Source organism: Paralichthys olivaceus, chromosome 6, assembly GCF_024713975.1.
Source record: "Paralichthys olivaceus isolate ysfri-2021 chromosome 6, ASM2471397v2, whole genome shotgun sequence".
Taxonomy (NCBI): Eukaryota; Metazoa; Chordata; class Actinopteri; order Pleuronectiformes; family Paralichthyidae; genus Paralichthys; species Paralichthys olivaceus.
Window position 1 is genome coordinate 22006905 of NC_091098.1, and position 20490 is coordinate 22027394.

Genomic DNA, 20490 nt, shown 5'->3' on the forward strand with positions numbered 1-20490 from the left:
AGATAAATCCTACAGGTTATGATGGAAAAACATTGAACAGGTGAATTGAGTAGTTACTTGTGCAGTTTGAAGTATTGGATTGATTGTCACAATTAAAAATTGCATCACATGGAAGGAAACAATCTTTGAGCCATTGGGATTTTGTGATTTGAACTTGTTATGTATTAAAAAGAACAACTTTGTGAGCACATTGATGCAATAAGTTCATTCTGCCCTATTGTACTTATTGGATATATTATATAATAAGACACTGGTTCTTTACATTAATATTTATAATCCTACTCAACAGCAAGTCAGAGGGAAATAGTCGATAACTTGATTCCACTTCATTATATGATTAATAGCAACTAGTTACTTTGCATAGTAAGATTTTATATGTTATTGATTACCCAACAGAATTAAGTGTAAGCCTACCTCAATCAGCTACACAAGTAAAATGCAGTCATTTACTACTTTGATGTAAATTTTACCAAATGCATAATACCATATTTGTGCTCATGAAAAAGTATTCAAGATAGTTGCAACACCCAGCTAGCAGTACAAACTGTATCTGCAGTCACGACGCTTCCTGAGCAGCATCGATCAGTTAGCATTGTAACAGCAGCAGTTAGCAGCATGGAAAGCACAGTCAAATAATGTTTACCGACATCAACTGACTCATTATGTGAGTATCTATGCAAATTATGTTGTAAAATATCATTTAACTTCTCTTAATGAAATAAAATAGAACTGACGTGTGTAGACTTGCAGCAGACCACAGAAAACAATGAGTCTAACCTGATTGTGAGTGTGTGTGCATCATCATGACAGACAGGAAGTCTCTCTCTCTCCCTCTCTCTCCCCCTCAGCCTCTCCCACTCATCACTGCTGCAGTGTCTCAGAGCCTCAGTCACTGACCTTCCTCGGGGACCATGCAAGCGCTTGTTGCCAGGTAAGATTCAGAGATACTGAGTCACTCTGTTCTCCTCCTGGACTCTTGTTTCACCAGATTTATTCTCTAAATGTTCAGTCTGACTTGCTGCAGAGCTCAAAGTTCTCGCGTTTGTCATGTTGTGGAGCGGCTCTGCTCAGTTCAGGTGCTGCAGGCCTCGTTGAACTGATATAACTGATGAAGATAAGATCCCCATTAGCTTCTTTGTGTATGTTAGTAATTGTTGGCTGTGGGGTATTATTCTTAACTATTTTAGCTCATTAGTTATCATCATTTTTGGTCATGTGGCTTAAGAGGAGTATTTTGCCGTGTATGGCTCGCAGGTTTTGTTGTAATTAAAGTGTGGGTGGATAATTCATCTGCAGCTTGGTCTAACTTGTTTAGTGTTTCATTGTTTTACTGAATCCTTCTTTCTGTCACTCTGTAGAACCACCCACAGCCATGAATGCCATATGATGCTGTTTGCTTTTCACTGAAGAGCAGAGTGTGCAGCTCACCAGCCAACTGACTCTCAGTCAGGGTGACTTCACAGTGAGGGATCGATACCAGTAAAAGCGTAGCAGAGGAGGGGTGGGTAACTCTGGGTTAAACATGAGCCTCCCCTCTGGTGCTTGCTCAGCTCTTTTTGTGTGTGGAGCCACTGGCAGAAATTGCACTCGGGTCTTAAAGTCACAATGAAGATGCATTTTCAGTGCATCCTTCATTTGACACCCTTCTTGTTGTTGCTGCAGGGAGAAATTATTCTAGAGGCTGAATTAATGGGATGAAAGGATGCAGCAAAGGAAATTTGTCTTTTAGACATTTTTATACAATTATCCAACGACAGTGAAAGTCTTTGTCTTTATTAGCAACTGCCAAGTATTATAATTGGTGTGTGGTTGGATAGAATGTCTTGTCTTGTCCTCTCATCCATCCATCCATTAATCTATCCATGCATCCATCCATCCATCCATAATCACTGAATGGACTTTCTCATGAAAATAATCATAACCACAAACAATCAAACAAACAATTTTAATGATAAAATCTATATTCGGATCAGATCATATTGGTTTGCACATCAGAGGACCTTTTTGAAAAGCACACAGTATCATAGAGAGAACTGTTATGATTACCTGAATACTCTGTTAGTCTGTCTGATCAGAAAGGTGCTGCCCTCTTGAACTTCCCAGGCCTCTGTGCGTGACTCTTGACTTGTTCCTGTTTTCTTACAGACCCAGGTTGTATCTGACCCCAGTCAGGGATGAAGAAGCGGAGTCTCAGAGGAAAGCAAAGTCTCGTCATGCCAGACAGACCCGCAGGTCAACACAGGTAGACAACAAATGGCTCAGAGAAGTTCAAGTCTGGTTGTATTCTGTGTTAGTGTTGACATGAAGTTGTATGAATGTCCTGCAGGGTGTGACTCTGACAGACCTGAAAGAGGCTCAGCAGATCAACAGCCTGTCTCCTCGGGACAGTAGGCAGACAGAGGATGCTCTGAATGACAGGTCCTGCCTGAGGAAAGGTTTTACAGATGAGAGGAGAGTCAAACTCAGCCTGACAGAGTCCACGGAAACAACAGAGACCAGTGCAAGATGGGGAAAACTGGACGAGGTGAGCAAGAGAGAGATATATTCAGAAATGAATTCAGGCTTTCTGCAGCAGAAGTAACTAGATGTGTTCTTTTCTCCTATGCATCTTCAGCAGGGAAACATTGAACCCAGGTTAGAAACCCTCACTGAGACTCCAACAGCAAACTTTTTATATTCAGCTAACTCTGGATCCTGTGGCCTGCCCGTCTGCAACACTTCCTTCAGAGGTCAGAGAGTAAAACGTTTTAACTCTTGTGTTTACTCGAGGTTGGCTTTACTTTCTCACTTTATTTTTTTCCATCATGAATGTACTTTTATTATTATTGAGTGGAACCCAACATATAGAGAAGTGTTGAAGTAGTTTTCTTTACATGTGCCACAAACATCACATACAACAAAGACATTTAACACCAAGTAAGGAAATATGTTTTAAAGTCATAATACTAATACTTATAATACTAACAACAGCAGTAATAAAGAAATAAAAGCAGAAAGTTAGATAATGTTAAAAAAGCTATGAAACATGGGCAGTGAAAACCAAACAGTAAATAAATAAAATCACGTAAATATAAGTAATTAGCGACATTTTTGTATAGTTTGGTTCAGTTAGATCTATACCCCAAACTGTTATAAACTTAATTAAGACACATTTGTATTTAAACTTGTTCGACAGCTTTTGAGACCCCAAAACAGACATAATGTGTCCCAGACGTTCTTCAGTTTAAAATCAAGTTTATAAGCAATTATCAAAAAACCAGGAAAAGTTTTGGAATATCAGGCAGATGAAATAACTAAACATGTTGAGCTGTCAAGGAGTTCAGGGTCTCCAGGGCCCCAAGTTTGAATATTAGCTTCAGGTGTGTTGTGTGTACAGTAGGACTACTTAGAGTATACTGTGTGTTCAGGTGGTGAAAGATGGTGGAAAGATGAAAATCAGAACCCTTTTGACGATTCAGCACAGATGAGCTTTGCCCCGAGACAGCAACAGAGACAACGCTGCCGTGATGGTGACTGTTCAGACTTCAACCCTGCAGAGGTACGTGGAAAATGTTTTTATCGGCTTTTAGTTATTGTCTGTCATGCAAATTGAAAACGACAACGGAAATGTTTCCAGGGGACACAAAAAGAACCTGGCTGCAGCTCAATGCTTTGTGAAGTTCCATCACAAACTTCAGGCTGCTCTTTTGGGGTCCCCCTGGAAACATTTCTGTTGTCGTTTTCACAATTTCCATGTGTTGTGACTTTTTGCAGCGCATGTGTCTTCAAAAAGTTGTTTTCTTATTTTCTTATTTTTTTCTATTTGCATGTGTTTTCTTAATTTTCATAAATGTCAGCTGGGATTGGCTCCAGCGCCCCCTGCAAACTTAAAAAGGTCAAGCAGTGAAGATAATATGGATGGAAAGATGGATTTTCTCTTAGCACCACTAGATGGAGCCAAAAGCTTTTACAATGTATTTTCCATGCCCTTAGTTTGACCAAGGAGAACTGAGTATTTACACTTCACCTGATAAAGACTTCTGTTTACTACACAATGTGTTTTTAACTGGAGCAAAGTCAAAAGTGTGAAATATGCATTTGAAACACTAAATACTTCAGACTGATAATCTCACACCACAACAATCGCATTGTTCTGTGTGAATCAACATTCATGAGCAGCATTGTCTCATGTTTCACCTCCTGATTATCACCATGAAAGCTGAGGAGGCTTCAAAGAAAACTCTGCATTAATCTCTGATGCAACATTTTAAAGTGTCGTGCAATCGCAGATGTGAAGCACGTTGTCAGAGATTGTCTTAACCAGAAGTGCTGGTTAATGTCTACCAGACCCCCTCCCCCCCTCCACACACACACACACACACACACACATACGCACACACACACACGCACACACACACACACACCCTCTCCCCCTCCCTCACCCGCTCCCTCTAAGTCGCTTTGCTTCTTCACATCACATGGCTGAGGTGTCTCGGCATTCCATCCCATATTGGGCAAAACTGAGACGCTCTGTGTGTGTGGACTTGGACTCAGAGGGATTGACTTTCGTTTCTCTTTGGCCCTCTGAACCGAGAGTGTGTTCCCTGCACCTGTGTGTGCCGCATGTGAGCGTCGCCCCATCACCAAATCCTCCTTCTGGGTGCAACCTGTCAATGCACTTCAGTATCAATGAGGATTTTCACTTTAATCTCCTGAGAAATGTGTATTTTTTAAAAATCTATTTTCAAATGCAAACCCCACAGAGTGGACGGCCAGGCAGTCAGGGTGACTTTTACAAGCTCATACATGAAAATGGTTTCCCTGTGTGAACTGATTCCAGCTCAGCGGTCCAGCTGTCCCCCCCCCCCGGTGGAATATGTTGGTAACATGAGTCTCCTTGCGTTACCGAGTGGACTATATCTGTCTGTGATAATCATACCGAGCAGCGAGGCTTCATCAGAAGCACAGGCCGCCCATCTCCAGAGCCGACCTCTGCGTGACTCCATGATGATCTGAGCAGACTTTCCACGTTTCTTTTCAGCAACAGAGAGAGAGAGACAGGTGCAGAGCGAGTCAGCTGAGAGATTCTGATACAAGAAAGGAGCAGGGGAATTTAGATTTCTTTGCAAGTCACATTTTCTACTAAAGAACCACTTTCTAATGGAGCAGTTTCTGTTATAAGATCCTGTTGGAAGTGCAGCCTGCTCCTCCTCATGTACACCCTGAGAGTAATGTCTCTCATGGAAAGTCCTGAAACTAAGGCCAACAATCAGGCTGGTGGGGGAACTACAGCTCGGATCAGCACCCCTTAATGAAAGTCTCCGACACCAGTGCCAGTGTAGTTCACTACCACTGAGTCATTTTCTCTACAAACATACAAGATAAAAACTATGTGTAGTTTCATTCTGATGTCAAACCAGAACTAAAGCCACTAATATCTGCCTTTTTAGATACTTGTCGTTTGTTGGTTTGTCAGCATGGATCATGCAAAACCTACCAGCTGGACTTTCATGGAACTTGGTGGAAGGAAAAACGGGTCAGAACCCATTTATTTTCGGTGTTGGTCCAGATCCTGATTTCTTCACTTTCTGTAGCTTTGAAAGAGTTGTCTGAGAATTCCTCCAAGAATAATTCATGGAAGTAGATAAGAAAATAGAAATCAGGCATTTTTAGGTGACATATTTATGAATGTGTATAATTGGTGTAGATCCAAATAAAAATCCTGACCTAGTGAATTTGTGGTTTCAGAGGGGACTGTTGGGCCTGGGTGGAGGAGTGTAGTTGTGAAGGTAATGTGCCTCTATATTAAAAAGTCAAGCCTTTCTTTTCCTTTCTCTTTCTATTTTCTTCACTCCTCCTCCTCGGTTTCTTTGTTTGTATCTCGTTCTCTCATCTGTTTGCCCTGAGCAGGGGTGAGGGAGTAGAGGAACAGCGAAGTGCAAACCTCACTATAAAAGGAAGGTAGCGCTAAGCCGGCTGGTGCGGACTATACTGGAAGAAAGTGAGGGGAGGTGCAGGCTTCTTGGAAGTGATAGCTCGGCATTTGGGAAATATGCTTGTTAAGCTTCCCTGCAGGGGGTTAAATGAGAAGATTGATATCGCTCTGTATGGTTAACATGAAGATACAGTCAGTGCTGTACTCAGCAGAAAGACCGGAAACGGGAGGAAACGGCTCGTCTGGCACTGCTGACACATTCAGCCATTTCAGCCAACACCAGGAAATATTCATGTCCAAGATACAAAGCCCTCGAGTGGCTGTAGCAAATACGACTCTCGCTCATTGCCAGAAACAGAAGAAGACGTCAAACAGTAACAGCATCTGCAGAGGGGGGAGGTCACAGTGGAGTCAACAGCGCAATCACAGTCAAATCTCATCAGCTCAACAGCTCCATCTCTCCGTCCGTCTCTCCATCCATCTATCCATCATCCATCATCCATCATCCACCATCCATCATCCATCATCCATCATCCATCTATCCATCTCTCGATCCATCTATCCATCCCTCTATCCATCATCCATCAGCCATCATTCATCATCCATCTATCCATCATCCATCCATCCATCCCTTCATTAAAACTGTGGAACATACAGCGAGTACAATCTTCACACAGAGAGGTTCTGTTCGAACCCTTCTTATTGCTGTGACTGTTAACCACTGGACTTCTCCAAATGTGAAACAGAATAAATATATTTCAGTCAAAGGAAAACCCAGTGACGGACTGTCCAGCCTGTCTGGGATGTATATCACCTTCTGTCCAATGTCAGCAGGGATCGGCTCCAGCGCCACTCTCAACCCGTAGATATAGCTAATGGATGGATGGATGAACGATAAGAGGAAATGTGGCACAAGAGCTCTCTGTTAACACCATGTAACACTCACACACACACACACACACACACACACACACACTATCATCCTCTCCATCGCACTATAGGGTGCATACAGAATGACTCGACACCTCACGGTTGTTGATGGCATCTCAGGAAATACTGTCTGTTGACCTTCCAGGACACAGACTGCTGCTGTCCCCAACCCCAACCCCCCCCCACCTCTTATCCCCGTCCACATCACTGGACAATTTTAGCCTTCAGTGCCGAGTCTGGCCATCGCAGAGCCTCTGGCAGGCCGCCACAGAAAGCTGCCAAAGCTGAGGAGAGCAGGGAGCAGCAAGGGGGGAGTTGGCGGGGGACTGGGAGAGAGAGAGAGACCAAGCACAGAAAGGAGAAGGAGATAGAGAAAGCAAGAGAGGGAGGGAGATGGAGAGAGAGAGAGAGAGAGTGTATAACTTTGGTGAACATGGGAAGAGGCAGCACAGGGAAAAAACGTTTCTATGTTGACTGCTCTCTTTTGGACTTTTTCTACCTTTCATCAAAGACCTCGGTGTCGACGGAGCGGAGACAAAGGGAGGATCGTTAGTTTGCTTTCGTAGCTTTAGAGTTACTTCTTTGTTTTTTGTGTTCACCAGGTATATTATCTTGTTTTTGTTGCATTTTTAAAAAAATTTCATCACCACCGTCTGAGCTTTGAAGAAGGGATCATCACACACACACACACACACACACACACACACACACACACACACACACACACCTGTTGCTGAGGATTCCCCAGGAGCGCAGTCATGTGCATCTGCGTCACTGTTGTTGCTTGAGGGGATCTGTGCGTCCGTGCAGCTGTTCTCTGGAGGTGGGCTCCTCGGTGAACGCTGCAGCAGAACCTGCCTGCTCAGGGTCAAGGAGGGGAGATGTCATCCTATTACCCACGCACCAAGGACCTGACCCGCACCAGAAAGTCACTGACAGAGTCACCACCGTCCTCTCCATCCCCTACAGACAAAAACTACAGAGTAAGAACAGAATGTCTTTCACCCTCTTTTCATTTTGAACTGGTGTCACCAATTTATCAGATTAGATGTTTCTAATTAATTTTCCTGAAGTTAAACCGGATTAAAATGATTGATATTAGAATCCATAGTCAAGTGACTTTGCCATATGTTCATCCAAACTTAAAAAAACTAGAAGAAAGAATTCCACTTTCTGTAGGTCTTGGTGACTGATCTTCTAAGACATGACAGCACAAGCCAAGTGAAGTCAAGTTAAAGTTTATTTACACAGTTTAAAACAACCACAGTGGACCTAAGTGCTGAACAGGATTAAAATACAAAAAATAAAACAAGAGAATGAATAGAAAATACAAAAGCAATAAAACATTAAACATCAGCTCAGTGTAAAGTAGCGCTGATACAATTAGTTGATAAAATGCTTCGTCCATGGATAAAAAAATAATTTGGCAGCAATTTGAAATCTTTTATTTACAGTCTATGTTTGAAATATATTAATATGATTTTAAAAGTCCTGTGATTTCAACCTCTACAAGTTCTGTATCCTGCACAGCATCATAGTAAACAGGCCAATCATTTGATGTATTTTAATAGATAAAGACAAAATGACTTGCAGATTAAGTGATAACAGAAAGTTTGGTAAATTATTCATGTGTTTGGACATGTGCAGTTATGTGTGGATTTAGTTAAACAAACACTTTCAGCATCTCATAACAAGATTATTATCTGATCAAGGTATTTCCTGTTTTTCTTATTTTCTGTGATTACAGTAATTGTCTCTAAAATAAGTTGATTGAAAGTGAACAAGTAGTTGTCAGTCTCTCATCAATTCCATTTATATGATGATCCATGAAACTTATTTGCTCCGAAGAATCCAACCAAACCTTCTGGAAGAGACTTTTGGATAAAAACTGTAATTTCCTGTTATTTTTCTCTCTGTGTCTAAGTGGCTTATTCTCATGGGCGTTGTTTGACTGTGGTGTTTATGTCGGTGCATCATACTGAGCTGGCCTTAGTCACAAACTCTTAAAGCGACAGACAGATGCTGAAATGTGGAGCGGTGACAGTCATTGAGTCTGTGCTGGGACATGTACAGTAAATGTCATGCAACTCTGCAGACACTGGCGTTACAGTTCAGGCGCTGAATGCCGCCAGTCTTCTGCTCTTTTCAAGACATGTCAGTGTCTTTGTGTCTTTGGTGAAACTCTGGCATTAATTTGCCATGATGTCAGCCCAGTTTGAACTGGCAAAGTGTTCATGGGAGAGACAAAGCAGTACTGGAGGGAGGGGAGTCTGATTGATGCAGTATTTTTAGCACATGTCACAATGTTTTGATGAGAACCTGATCGTCTTTAGCAAAATACAATGTGTGCTACAGCTGTGAGCAGCAGGAAGCGGTGGAAACATTAACACTGGAGCGGTGGTGGAGAGTCACTTAGTACATTTACTCAATAATGATTTGAGGTATTTGTACTTTACTCAAGTATTTTTATGTTATTTTATAACTCTACTCCTACTCTACTTCAGAGGGAAATATTCTGCTTTTTTGTCCACTACATGTATGTGACAGCTTTAGCTACTTTACATAATAACACACGTTCATATAAAAATGATAATTTTACAAAACTCAAAAATGTTTTTCTCTGAGTTCAGATGTCTGTAAGTTGTTCACAGTTCCATCAAACATCTCAGCAATTCAGTTAAAAAACAATTGAAGCTGAAATAAATGCAGTTTTGTAATACTTCATGATGAAAAGCAGGATTTAGAAATTAGTTGGCAACAGAATATACATTTTTATGCCAGAATTGAAGTTTTTCTTTCATTTGTACATCATCAATCTTGTCCTGATCATCCACATTTATCTCATTACCCAGCTGTGGCGCAGGAAGTAGAGCCTCCACTAACAAGGAAGTCGGTAGTTTGATCCCTGAGTCCTCCATTCAGCATGCTGAAGTGTCCTTTGGCAAGAAACTGAAACACAAATTGCCCTGATGGCTGTCAGTCTATGAGTGCTGCACATAGATGCACTGTATGAATGTGTGTGAGTGGGTGATGGGCAGAACTGTACTCGAACGAGTTTTGAGTGGAAGAAGAAGTAGAAAAGTTCCATATACAGATCAGATGGGACTCAGCTAACTGCAAAAAATAACTAAACTATAGAGCTCCAGAGATTTACTTGTAATGGAGTATTTGTACACTGAGTACTACCTTCATCACTGGATCTGAAGCATTTTGAGGACAGTGCTGTCGAAAAAGCAAAGAGAGGGAGGGTGTTTTCTCAGCGGCCATGAAGGTCTCAGATGAGCCGCAAAGAGACTGAAGTGAGGAAAGGTGAGGGCATGTGGAAGAAAGGTCTTTTATGGAGAGAGAGAGAGAGAGAGAGAGAGAGAGGCTCAGAGTTTCCTACTGCAGTCGACCTGTCAGCTTTGAGGTGGAGATGCTGTGACAGTAGAGGGGGGACACAAACAGACAGAAGTGAGATGAGGGGTAATTGGCTTTTGAAAACTGCTGTGAACAATTTCATTTTTACCTCCAAGCAGTGAGCTCATGCAGGCGGCCTCCGTGTGAGTGTGTGTACCCCTGACCCTCTGTGCCCTCCCCTGCTGGTGTATATTGTTGGTCCTGGCAAACCATAAAAACTGGAGGCAGTTGTGCTTACAGAGCGCCCGTGGTCATGGCGTGCACCCGTCCGTCTGATACAGTCTGACACCCTGTTGTCCCCCCCCCCCCCCCCTCCCTCTTCCTCTCCTCCTGCATACATGTGCCACTTCTGACTCCCTCTGTTTTTCCCAAACAAGGGAATCCGATTGGTGCGGCCGCCATCAGAAATAGAATTTAAAGTATGATTCAGCTTCTGGCTCTGGTTCAACGTGAACAGAAAACATTTCATGATGCGGGAATACATGTATGACTGTAAAAGGCTCGAATTCCACAGGGCTCACTGAAAATGTTACTGGAATTAAGTCAGTTAAGAAAATAATTTCACCAATTTCCCTAATCCTTTAGTGTGAAATAGAGTTCTGCACAGGAACCAGTAATCTTGAAACGGTGCTTCATATCCTTATGAGTGGGAGGATTTATTCATAAAGCCAGAGGTCCAATCATCCCGGCTGATGAGTGAATTTCCACTGAATCTGATTGAGGCGCTGTGAGATCAGAGTGAAGAGAGCTCCATCCTTGGCCCTTTCTTCGTCTGAGGTCACGGAGGTCTGTTTTTTCCTGGATAGCTCTGCTTAAGCACATGACCACATAAGGACAGGCAGCGCTGGCTCAGTTATGTAAACACTTGCTGAGGAATAGCTCCTTTGACGCTGTGTGAAACATCCCCTAACTCACAGGAATAACTGTTCCTTTCCACATAAATTGTCCTCATGCTTCTAACGCGTTCTACATCTGCTTCTTGTCTCCGACGGCGGCACAAGACGTTCACTGCAACGTGTTTCCAAACAGAGAGTTGTTTCTCAAGGCGTCTTTCCCAACGAGAGAGCAGCTCCACAGCTCTGAATGTTTTGGGGGTAACGTTAAAGAGACAACAGCAGATACAGAGAGATCATGGATCCTCCTCCCATGTGACACGTTCATCAGCTGCAGGATATCATTATATTTACATATTCTGTGTGTACATTGTGTACATGAGCACAAGGAGGCAGTAGACGCATTAACTACGCCTACATCAGGTTTGTGCTCATTAACTTCAGGCCCATCTGCTTACTGCTCCCTAAAAGTGAAGCCCAATCACCTGGATTGCCCCCTGGTGGCTGGTTGCAGCATGGTTCATAAACCCAGCCTCCTCTTCCTGGGACGTGGACCAAACAAAAAACAAACAATTCTCAAAGATACACTTAAAATATTTAATCCAAAATGTTGACTTTATGTATTTCAATCACACATCAAATTTCCATTTCACTTTATTAAATTAATTCTATTCAAAGTGTCACATTTAGGAATAGTTTTCAATCATGTTGATTTATTGGGAATAAATCAAATACCTTGAGAGTGATTTAAATAAATATAGTAATAATAAACACAATATATTGAATTGTATATTTTAAGTTTAGTTTCTGTTATTTCAGGACGTTCTTATCACACGTTTGTTCCAGTTCACATTTTTCAGGTATATTGTTTTGAATTAGTTATTTGATGCTGTAAAAAGTTGGTGAAACGTCATGACTGACTCACAATTAGTCGACAGCATCTCAATACAGCAGCTCTGCCCCCGGGACACCACTGCAGCAGAATCAATGGTGGCTGAGAAAGCTCACTGCAAATGAAGAAAACACTTGCAAATAGTGAAAATGACACCAGAGATGTTTCCAGGGAACCCAAAAAAAATGATGAATCTGGCTGTAGTTCAATAATTTGTGAAGTTATTGGAGTCTGCTACTCGTCACTGGTGATGGAACTTCACAAAGCAGTATATATATATACTGTATATATATATATATATATATATATATAGTAAGACACTGTATGTGGTGATTTGCTGCTATACAAATACAATTTAATTGAATTAAATTAGCAGCAAGTTCAGTTGGCTATGTGAGCGCCACAGGACCCTGTAGACTGGACCTGCCACAGTTTAAACCTGCCTGCTATCAGTTTGCAGTCTGATGTTAGCGGCCGACCCGTCACACCAGAGATACTTAGCTCCTGATGTCATGATGTCATCTTGATGCTGCAGGCATTTGTGCTGCAGCCTCCTATTCTAAAAGATTAACTGGGCTCACCGGGAAGTTTGACCTGCGTGAACTCTGCCACCGCGCTGACGGGGTGAGTTGTGTCTCACTGCTGCGCTCGCTCTCTCCCCGCAGGGCCTTCGGCTTTGAACACGCTGCGATAATTCACTTGGAAGTTTTGTTTTTCCTCTTTGTTGTCTCAAGATGGAAAAATATTTCTCTGCCAAGCCTCTGTTTGTTCTTATCAAACAAATAAATCTGGATCTATCCACAGCAGAGTGTTTTTTTCAGACAGCGTTCCCATGCTGTGATCAAGCTAACGTGGCTTTTTTTCTCTTTGTCTTTCAGCATGACAGACTGTCGAGGTGAGGATCAGGCGCTGCTTTTTTATCCTGAATTCCCTGAAATAAATAAATCATTAATGAATGTCCTGGATAAAGTAGCACGGTGCACTGAGTATGATGTGTGTTGCCTCCAGGTACGACTCCAGTGGAGAAAGTGCGACGGACAGACCACTGGGCCGCACCAGCTCTTATACGCGCAGAGAGACGAGACTGGCCTCTCTGAGTAAAGATCAAGACTCCACCGCCAAAGACTATAAGAAGGTGGTAACTGTTAGATCCACAGGGTCACTGTGCAGAGATGATGATATAATAAACTGCATTGTTTTATTGGCTTCTTTATAATGTGATTGTTGGGCGCTTCTAGTTCATTAATTTATTATTACTCTTTGTTGACTCTTTTCCTCCATCTTCATTTTCTTCTGTATTCAGATGTATGCAGAAGCTTTGCATGAGAACGAGCGGCTCAAGTCCAGGTTGCACGACAGCAAACAAGAACTGGTCAAGATTCGCTCCCAGCTGGAAAAAGTCACTCAGGTACACAAACTGTCAAGTTCAGTCGTCTTCTGTCACCGCTGCACCATCATGGTTTTTTCCCACGGGCGTGCTGCAGGAAGGTCACGTCTGAATACTTCATGACTCCAAAATATGTACAATCCTTCTGAGATTCTCACAATAACAGCACCGTTCTGACTTCCAGAGGCACGACAGGATATCAGAGAAGTCTTCGGCACTTGAATCAGAGAAAAGGGTGAGTTGCCTCAGCGACCTTTTGGCATCTATCAAGAGGGATCTGACTTTTCTTCTTGTTCTTTAGAATTTAGTTTTGTTTTTAATTATAGAGAAACGACCTTTTACTGAAGATTATTTACTTCAGTTGTTTTGTCTTCGTTCACAGGAAAAACAAGCACTTGAGAGGAGAGTGTCAGACATGGAGGGGGAGATAAAGGTCAGTCCATGCAAAAACAAAATTGTGTATATTCACCTCGGGTTATGATGGCGTCTACATCTCTGTGTTGTTTTTTTTGCCCAACAACACTAACAGTCCTTGAGAGCAAACACCTCCAGCCAAGCCCCTCTCACTCATGCTAAATGTAGCACATGAAGTGATTCTACAAAGCAAAACACACATACACACACACACACACACACATATATATATAAATACTCTCTGGGGTTGTGCTTAGACAGGTGGGTTTGGAGTCAAGGAGAAGGAAGGTTAATGCTTTAGGCTCATTACCCACAGTGCTCTGCTGGGCCACTTCCTGCCAGGCTAAGGAGGAGCCTGTGCTGCTGCTCCCCTGCTCCACTTATCCCACTGTTGGGGTGAACATTGTGACCTAGTTCCAGCTGAATACCAAAACCCTGTCCAAGAGCAAAAGACCTGCTTTTGTGAGACATTCCTGCACCGCACTGTGTGTATTCTGCTTCACAAAGCAACACAGGACATCGCAGCAGAGGGATTTCAGGCCTCAGCGCTCTGCACTTCATTCTGTGCAGAGGCAGCAGAGAGGAAAATTACACAACAGGGTTAAAGTTGGATTTCTATGTCAAATCATTGCAACATTGTTATGTTCCTCAAGAGGAAGGAAATAATGGCTGTGGTCCGTGGAAATATAAATTGCCGGCGCTGAAGAGAACACACGTGCAGCAGTGTGTCCGCCAGCAACCGATGTTTGACACCCATGTTGTCGTGGTTCCCTTCAGCAGGACGCCCCACTGCGGTTCCGCTGTGGGTACCAGCCCTGAGGGCGGGCTGTTCTCAGGGGAGGGGGGATGGTGAGTGGTCGCTATGACGCTGAGGTGTGATTGACACCTGCCTGTCACCTCACTTGATTCTGTTTACACGTGTGGACATTATAAACTCAAACATACCAGAGCTGTACACTTCACACCTCAGGGAGCTGGAATGTCACGCACCCACAAAGTCACTTGTTCCTGTTTGGCACGAAAAACAGATTCTCCACAGGGGGGAGCTGTTGATGTTAGATTAGTCCTACACGAGTAAACCCCCGCCACCTGGTGGAAAGGAAAAATAGCAGCAGCACCTCACACCTGCAGATACGGACATGCTGTCTTCAATTAGCAAAACCAAATCACAGATTCTGTCATTTTAACACTTACACTGCAGTGAGTGTAACAAGTAGTGAGTGTTCAAATGCAAAGTGAATTTCTCGCTCAATGGAAATACGCTAATAGATGTGAATTCACTCAGACTTAGCGACACGAACAATTCGAATGACACAACGTGATCGACGTAAAGATGCTTAATTCGCTTCACTTGCTCGGGTTCAAATATTTGAACTTGAGCAAAAAATTTGCATGACGTGAGAAACATAACGTGGCAGTATTTGCTTCATATCTGGTGTGAACACAGCATTGCTATCTTTGAGACGGCACGCAAGCTGGTTTACTGCTGTTACTTTTCCTGCCCATAGGGGGAGCAGGTGTGAAACAGCTGGTGCTGTGGCTCTTTCCCTTCCACTGGGTCTGGTTCCAGATGTTTCACATCGACGGCACCGTGTGTCCTTGTTTTCCCTTTAAATTTGTGTCCAGGGTCTTTGCAGGGTTTTAAAGCTAAATTAGCACAAACAGCTTCTGAAACTTAATCAATAGCGAGTGTGTAGAACAGAGAGCTCCAATTTAAGAGAGTGTAATAAAACGATAGTGGTCTCACCTCACTCTGTCCTCTCCTCTCCTCTTGCAGAGGGCACCTCTGCAGAAACTGTTTTATTCTAGAGGACATTATATGCATGGACATCTGGGTCTCAAACATTCTGCTTCTTCTTTTAGAAATGTGTTCCGGTGTTGTGTGAAGGAGCTGGATTTCGTCCTCTGTCATATTTGTGTCTCGTGTGTGTGTTTGTGTTTGTGTGTGTCCTGTGGTTTCCGCTCAGGAATGGTGTCAAACCACAAACTTTCCTGTTGAGCCACATTGGGGTTTACCTCAAAGTCAGGACAAGAGGAGTGTGGGTTTAGAGGGAGGGGGGAGAGGGAGGAATAGTTTCCATCCCTTTGACTAAGAACCAAAATCGTAGAGTTTTAGTTTCTATGTATTTGAATTCCCTCTCCTTTTTGAATCCATGCGTATAACAACACTTCAGCACTTCGCCACTCTCCTCACACCGATTTTTTATTGCATTAAATAACTAAATAAAATGAGCACAAACATACAACAGTGATAAGTACTGAGATTTGTTATGGTTGGACCACGTCTCAAGGAGAGGAGGCTGGGTTTATAACCTATATTGGAATTAGCCACCAGGGGGCAATTCACATATTTTGTGATCAGTGATTTGATATAAGAACCACCTAAAATCACAATTCATTTAACATGTGCTTTGACTTTTTAGTTTTTATCCATGTCCCATCCGTTAACATGCAGGAGGCAGGATTGAGACGTATACTGCGACCATCCACCAGGTGGCGACTGAGATGTTTTGGCTTCACTTTTGGAGTTGCATTCATGTCGTCCATCTTTATATTCAGTCTCTGGGTGAAATCAAAGGAGACAAGGAGGCTTTATACTTTGCTTTGCTTGTGGCAGCTTCCTCTATTCTCCTCAAATCTTCCTGGTTGGGTAAATATTTGTTTCTGTAAGTGCTCTGGTACGTGTCTCAGATCCAGATCCCCCCCCTCCCCTTCTTCCCTGTAAACAGTTTCTATGTGAGCCTCTCTCTTTGCACACGGCCTGCCTCCCTGCACGCTCTCTCTGTCCTCCCCCTCTCTGTATCTCTCTCCTCCTCTGTGCAGACTTTCCCTGCTCTGGCTCAGGTCCACACCTTGCGGAGGGTGAACGAGTGTCTCCTGGCGGAGAACAGAGCCATGCTGCGTGTCCTCGCCCGCCTCTCTGAGACGGCCTCCATGCCGGAGACGGAGGACCTCTGATCCCCCGACACCACCTGTCCTCCTTTCCTCCCTTCCTCTCCCTTCCTCAGACACATTACTTCTGCACTCCTCTGTCCTTCTGGTGCCTCTACAGCCCCCTCGTCCTCTGCTGTGTTCCTCTCAGGCAGGTCCTGCACCCTCCTGATGCTCACACACCTCCAACACTGTCATGCATCTTCGCCTGCACTCTTTTCTTTTAAAACCCATTCTCCTTTACGACCCTGCTGATCCCTCCCCCCCCACAACAGCTCTCATAAGCCCTTTGAAGTTTATTTTTACCCACATTCGTTTTGCACGGAGCTTCACATGACATGATCACCGCATTATTTTTGTAAAGTACACATCAACAGTAGCTCTGCTGCAAAAAGAAGAAATGCACGTTATAGTGGTTGTTGATCTGGAAACAGGAATAAATAAATACAGGCTGGTCCTGTGTAATGTTCTGTGTAATCAATGCAAAGTTGTTTGCCAAGAAAATAGCCTCTGTGGTCAATCTTCCATAGGAAATGAAATGTGTGAGATCATTAGACTCACAATGAAGTCGTGTTTAACACAGACACAGGAATGTGACTCATGTTGTTTCTCTGTGGATTTATAATTTTTGTTTGTATTTTACCTTCAGAGAAACAACAAAATATGTTAATAAAAGTAAAATTACAATCTATCTGTCTATCTATATATCTATATATCTATATATCTATCCATCCATCCATCTTTAGAGGGACTGTATAGTGCTGGAAAGAAAGAAAGAAAGAAAGAAAGTGGAAAAGTGCATTTCCAAAATGTCAAATCATTCCTTTAACTGGATTTAGAAAACAGCATCAGGACGTTTTCTGAGCTGAGTGTTTGGATCATTATTCCTCACATGGTAAAGATGTGATTTCCCACAGGTTATGAACGTGTCGGTGGAGGAGCCTTCACTCGTTTACTCGTTTTTTTGGAATCATATCAGAGCAGCGGGTTAAAACTTTGACAAATACGATGGTTATCTTTAGTCGTTGCTCTTCTTGAGAGACGAGACCCAGATTTGGGAAGTTTGACCCTTTCTCAGTTTCTCTCTTTTTGACTTCATTCTCTTTCACTTCTCATCTGTCAAAGTCATGTCTCACTCGCATGATCAACTGCTGCAGAGCATGTCCTCATTGGCCGGCCTCCAACTTCACTTAGAAAACGTGTTTTTAGTAGTTTAGTCGATTTGGTTAAAAGCCTTGTTGTACCTGAGGCTTCAAATCGTAAAAATTTTGATCCTCAAACAACTCAAACCAGGATTGAGCAGTGTGTCTACGATGTTTTAATGATCTCACTTCTCTCCCTCTGCTCTCCCAGATCTTAACAGAGCTCAAGTCAGACAACCAGAGGCTAAAGGATGAGAACGGGGCGCTCATTCGAGTCATCAGCAAACTGTCTAAATGAAAAGATATGTGAAGCTCCATGTTCTCTGTCTGTGGACGCTCCAACCCTGAAACAGCAGTTTCATTTCCCCACACATCCCAAGCCGTGACTCCTCTCTGAGCTATGGTGTTGATGGTGATGGGCCATCTCGGCTGCAGAAATAAATTCCCACTGCCCACGTTTCACAGTGTAATGATGGAGTTACAATAATTGTTTCTTCTTGATTAGTTAGTGTCATTTTGTCATATATAAATATTTCACATTAATCGAATAGGGACCAGTCGTACTGTTTGAGTTGAAACAAATCCAGGGGTTTGCATGAAGGAACTGCATCTAATATAACGTCACGTTTGTTGCCACATCCTGCACTGCAGAGGTTTTTTAATGATGTCTTATCTATGAACGAGAAACCAGTTATATCATTGATTATTTTTTAATTACTGCAGCAATCAGCTATGGAACGTGTATTGATCAGCATCAAATTATTAAGATGTTATCACGAAATTATGAAAATGTATCACATGATTATTGTCATAACAAATATATATTTACTGCATCAAATGTCTAGCATTGAAACACAGTGATTTGTAAATAATCTTCAAATGAGGAAACATTCAGAGAAAATATTTGGTTAAGTTCTACTTCACTGCTTCACTTCTACAAAAAAAATCTGTATTTCAATCAGAATATTTCAACAAACGGGTAAAATGAAGCCATACGAACAACAAACTGACCAAGAAGCTTCTGTTCCGGAGAGAATGTGAGTCTCTGTGCTGCAAGATGCAATTTCTGCGATAAAAATCAGATTCTCTCTCAGAACTCGAAACTTTGAGGATAAAATCTTTAATCTCTGAGAAACCGTGTCAGAAATACAAACAGCTGAAATCTTTGGAATCAGCCCAGGTTAAGGTTTGTCACTCAGCTGTTTTCACTTCTTACTGAGGTGTGAAAACTGTAAAACTTTCCTTTAGAAAACTATAAATGCATCATCAGCCATCGAAGCAACAGCAGCTCTGCAGATCATTTTGTGACCTTTCAATCTAATCTGTTATTTAAAAAAAAAACTTGTTTTAAAGAAACGTGCCTGAACTGCACAGAAATGACAGAGGCATCACCTGCAGCAAAGTTTTACCTTCAGAATATTATATATGTTTCTATAACATAATCGATTAGTTTCCAACCTCTGTTATTTGTGGTTCCAGTAGCTGTTTGTCATTTTCCTTGTTTTTACGTGTTCTTCATAGAGGATCTTTTTATTTTTTAATTTTGATCCCTAATGATCATTAAATCATCAGAAGAAACAGTGTGAGTGTGTGGGACAGACAATGTCCTATATTATGTTTTGTAACAGAGATATATTTATTTATTTATGTGTCTCTTAGTTTTGATCGTCACATGTTGTTTCTGTCAAAGGAATACACATCATCCACCAGTAGATGAATCACTGCCGACATTTTAGATTCCACAACACTGTCTAATATTCAACATCGAGCACAATCCCAAGATTTAGGAATAATATTTGAAAAATCACTCTTTTAGCAAAACTGTGTTGAGCTTCTGAAATTAAGACAAAACTGAAGTTAAATTGATTTAATGGTATTTTTCAATATCTGGGCTCCTTCAATGAGTTTGTTTACATGGACAGCAATTTAATATCAATCTGAAAACAATATATATAAATTAAAGTCTGAATGAGACACTGCATTACTTTCACCTGAATAAAATTAAACTCAAAATGAGCAATAATCAAATTAAGAGATGTGGAGTATTTTAATCTCAAGCCCTTCGACGTGTTCTGGGACATTATGTAGATCTGAGTAATAATCAGTAATAATCAGTCTATGCTCTGCACCATGTAAATGAACAATGTGAATGAAATACTCTATTAGTATCTCACGTCAACGTCATAATTAAAATGTTTACTCTGAATAAAGCCAATAGTCAGAATATTGCTGTCAATGTTAACACAGTCATTTAAAATCTGAAATCTGAAAAATAATAAAATTATTCCTCCTGGAGCAAATAAAATCTCCCTCATTTCACATCATCATTTAATATATTTAAGTGCCAGACTTCATTTGAATCACTCACATGAATGATTTCTGTGTCCGTCCTCTGGAACCAGAGTCTCCAGTGTTTGATGTTTCCCTTTAACAGTGTTGATGGAGTCAAACACCACTCATTTGTTTGGTCACATCCAGTAAACTCAAAGTAAGATACAGTACGTGTCAGCTGCTCCTACGTGTGCTGTGTTGAACTATGCAGAGTGTCGCTCTGAGAAGTTTGAAATGTGCTGATGACAGATTAATATGCACACGTTGGTTAACTCACTTTGCTTAATAAACTGTAAAGGGATGGGAAGGTGTCTCTG

The 20490-nt window shown here is 42.0% G+C and overlaps 1 protein-coding gene across 8 annotated transcripts; it reads left to right on the top strand.

Moving 5' to 3' along the window:
* Positions 1-865: 865 nt before the first annotated feature.
* Positions 866-20480, top strand: LOC109635001 (protein phosphatase 1 regulatory subunit 12B). Of its 8 annotated transcripts, none has more exons than XM_069527504.1 (12): positions 866-931; positions 2146-2242; positions 2327-2524; positions 2615-2729; positions 3408-3538; positions 12847-12863; positions 12977-13103; positions 13272-13376; positions 13540-13590; positions 13738-13788; positions 14550-14618; positions 16593-16732. In XM_069527504.1, the coding sequence occupies exons 1-11, from the start codon at positions 912-914 to the stop codon at positions 14586-14588; spliced, it is 951 nt and encodes a 316-aa protein (XP_069383605.1). In that variant the 5' UTR covers positions 866-911; the 3' UTR covers positions 14589-14618; positions 16593-16732. The 8 variants fall into 8 exon arrangements, with proteins under 8 accessions (XP_069383605.1, XP_069383604.1, XP_069383603.1 ...); XM_069527503.1 differs by lacking the exon at positions 16593-16732 and adding an exon at positions 18054-20480 and having other exon boundaries at positions 867-931; XM_069527502.1 differs by having other exon boundaries at positions 868-931; positions 14547-14618.
* Positions 20481-20490: the final 10 nt, after the last annotated feature.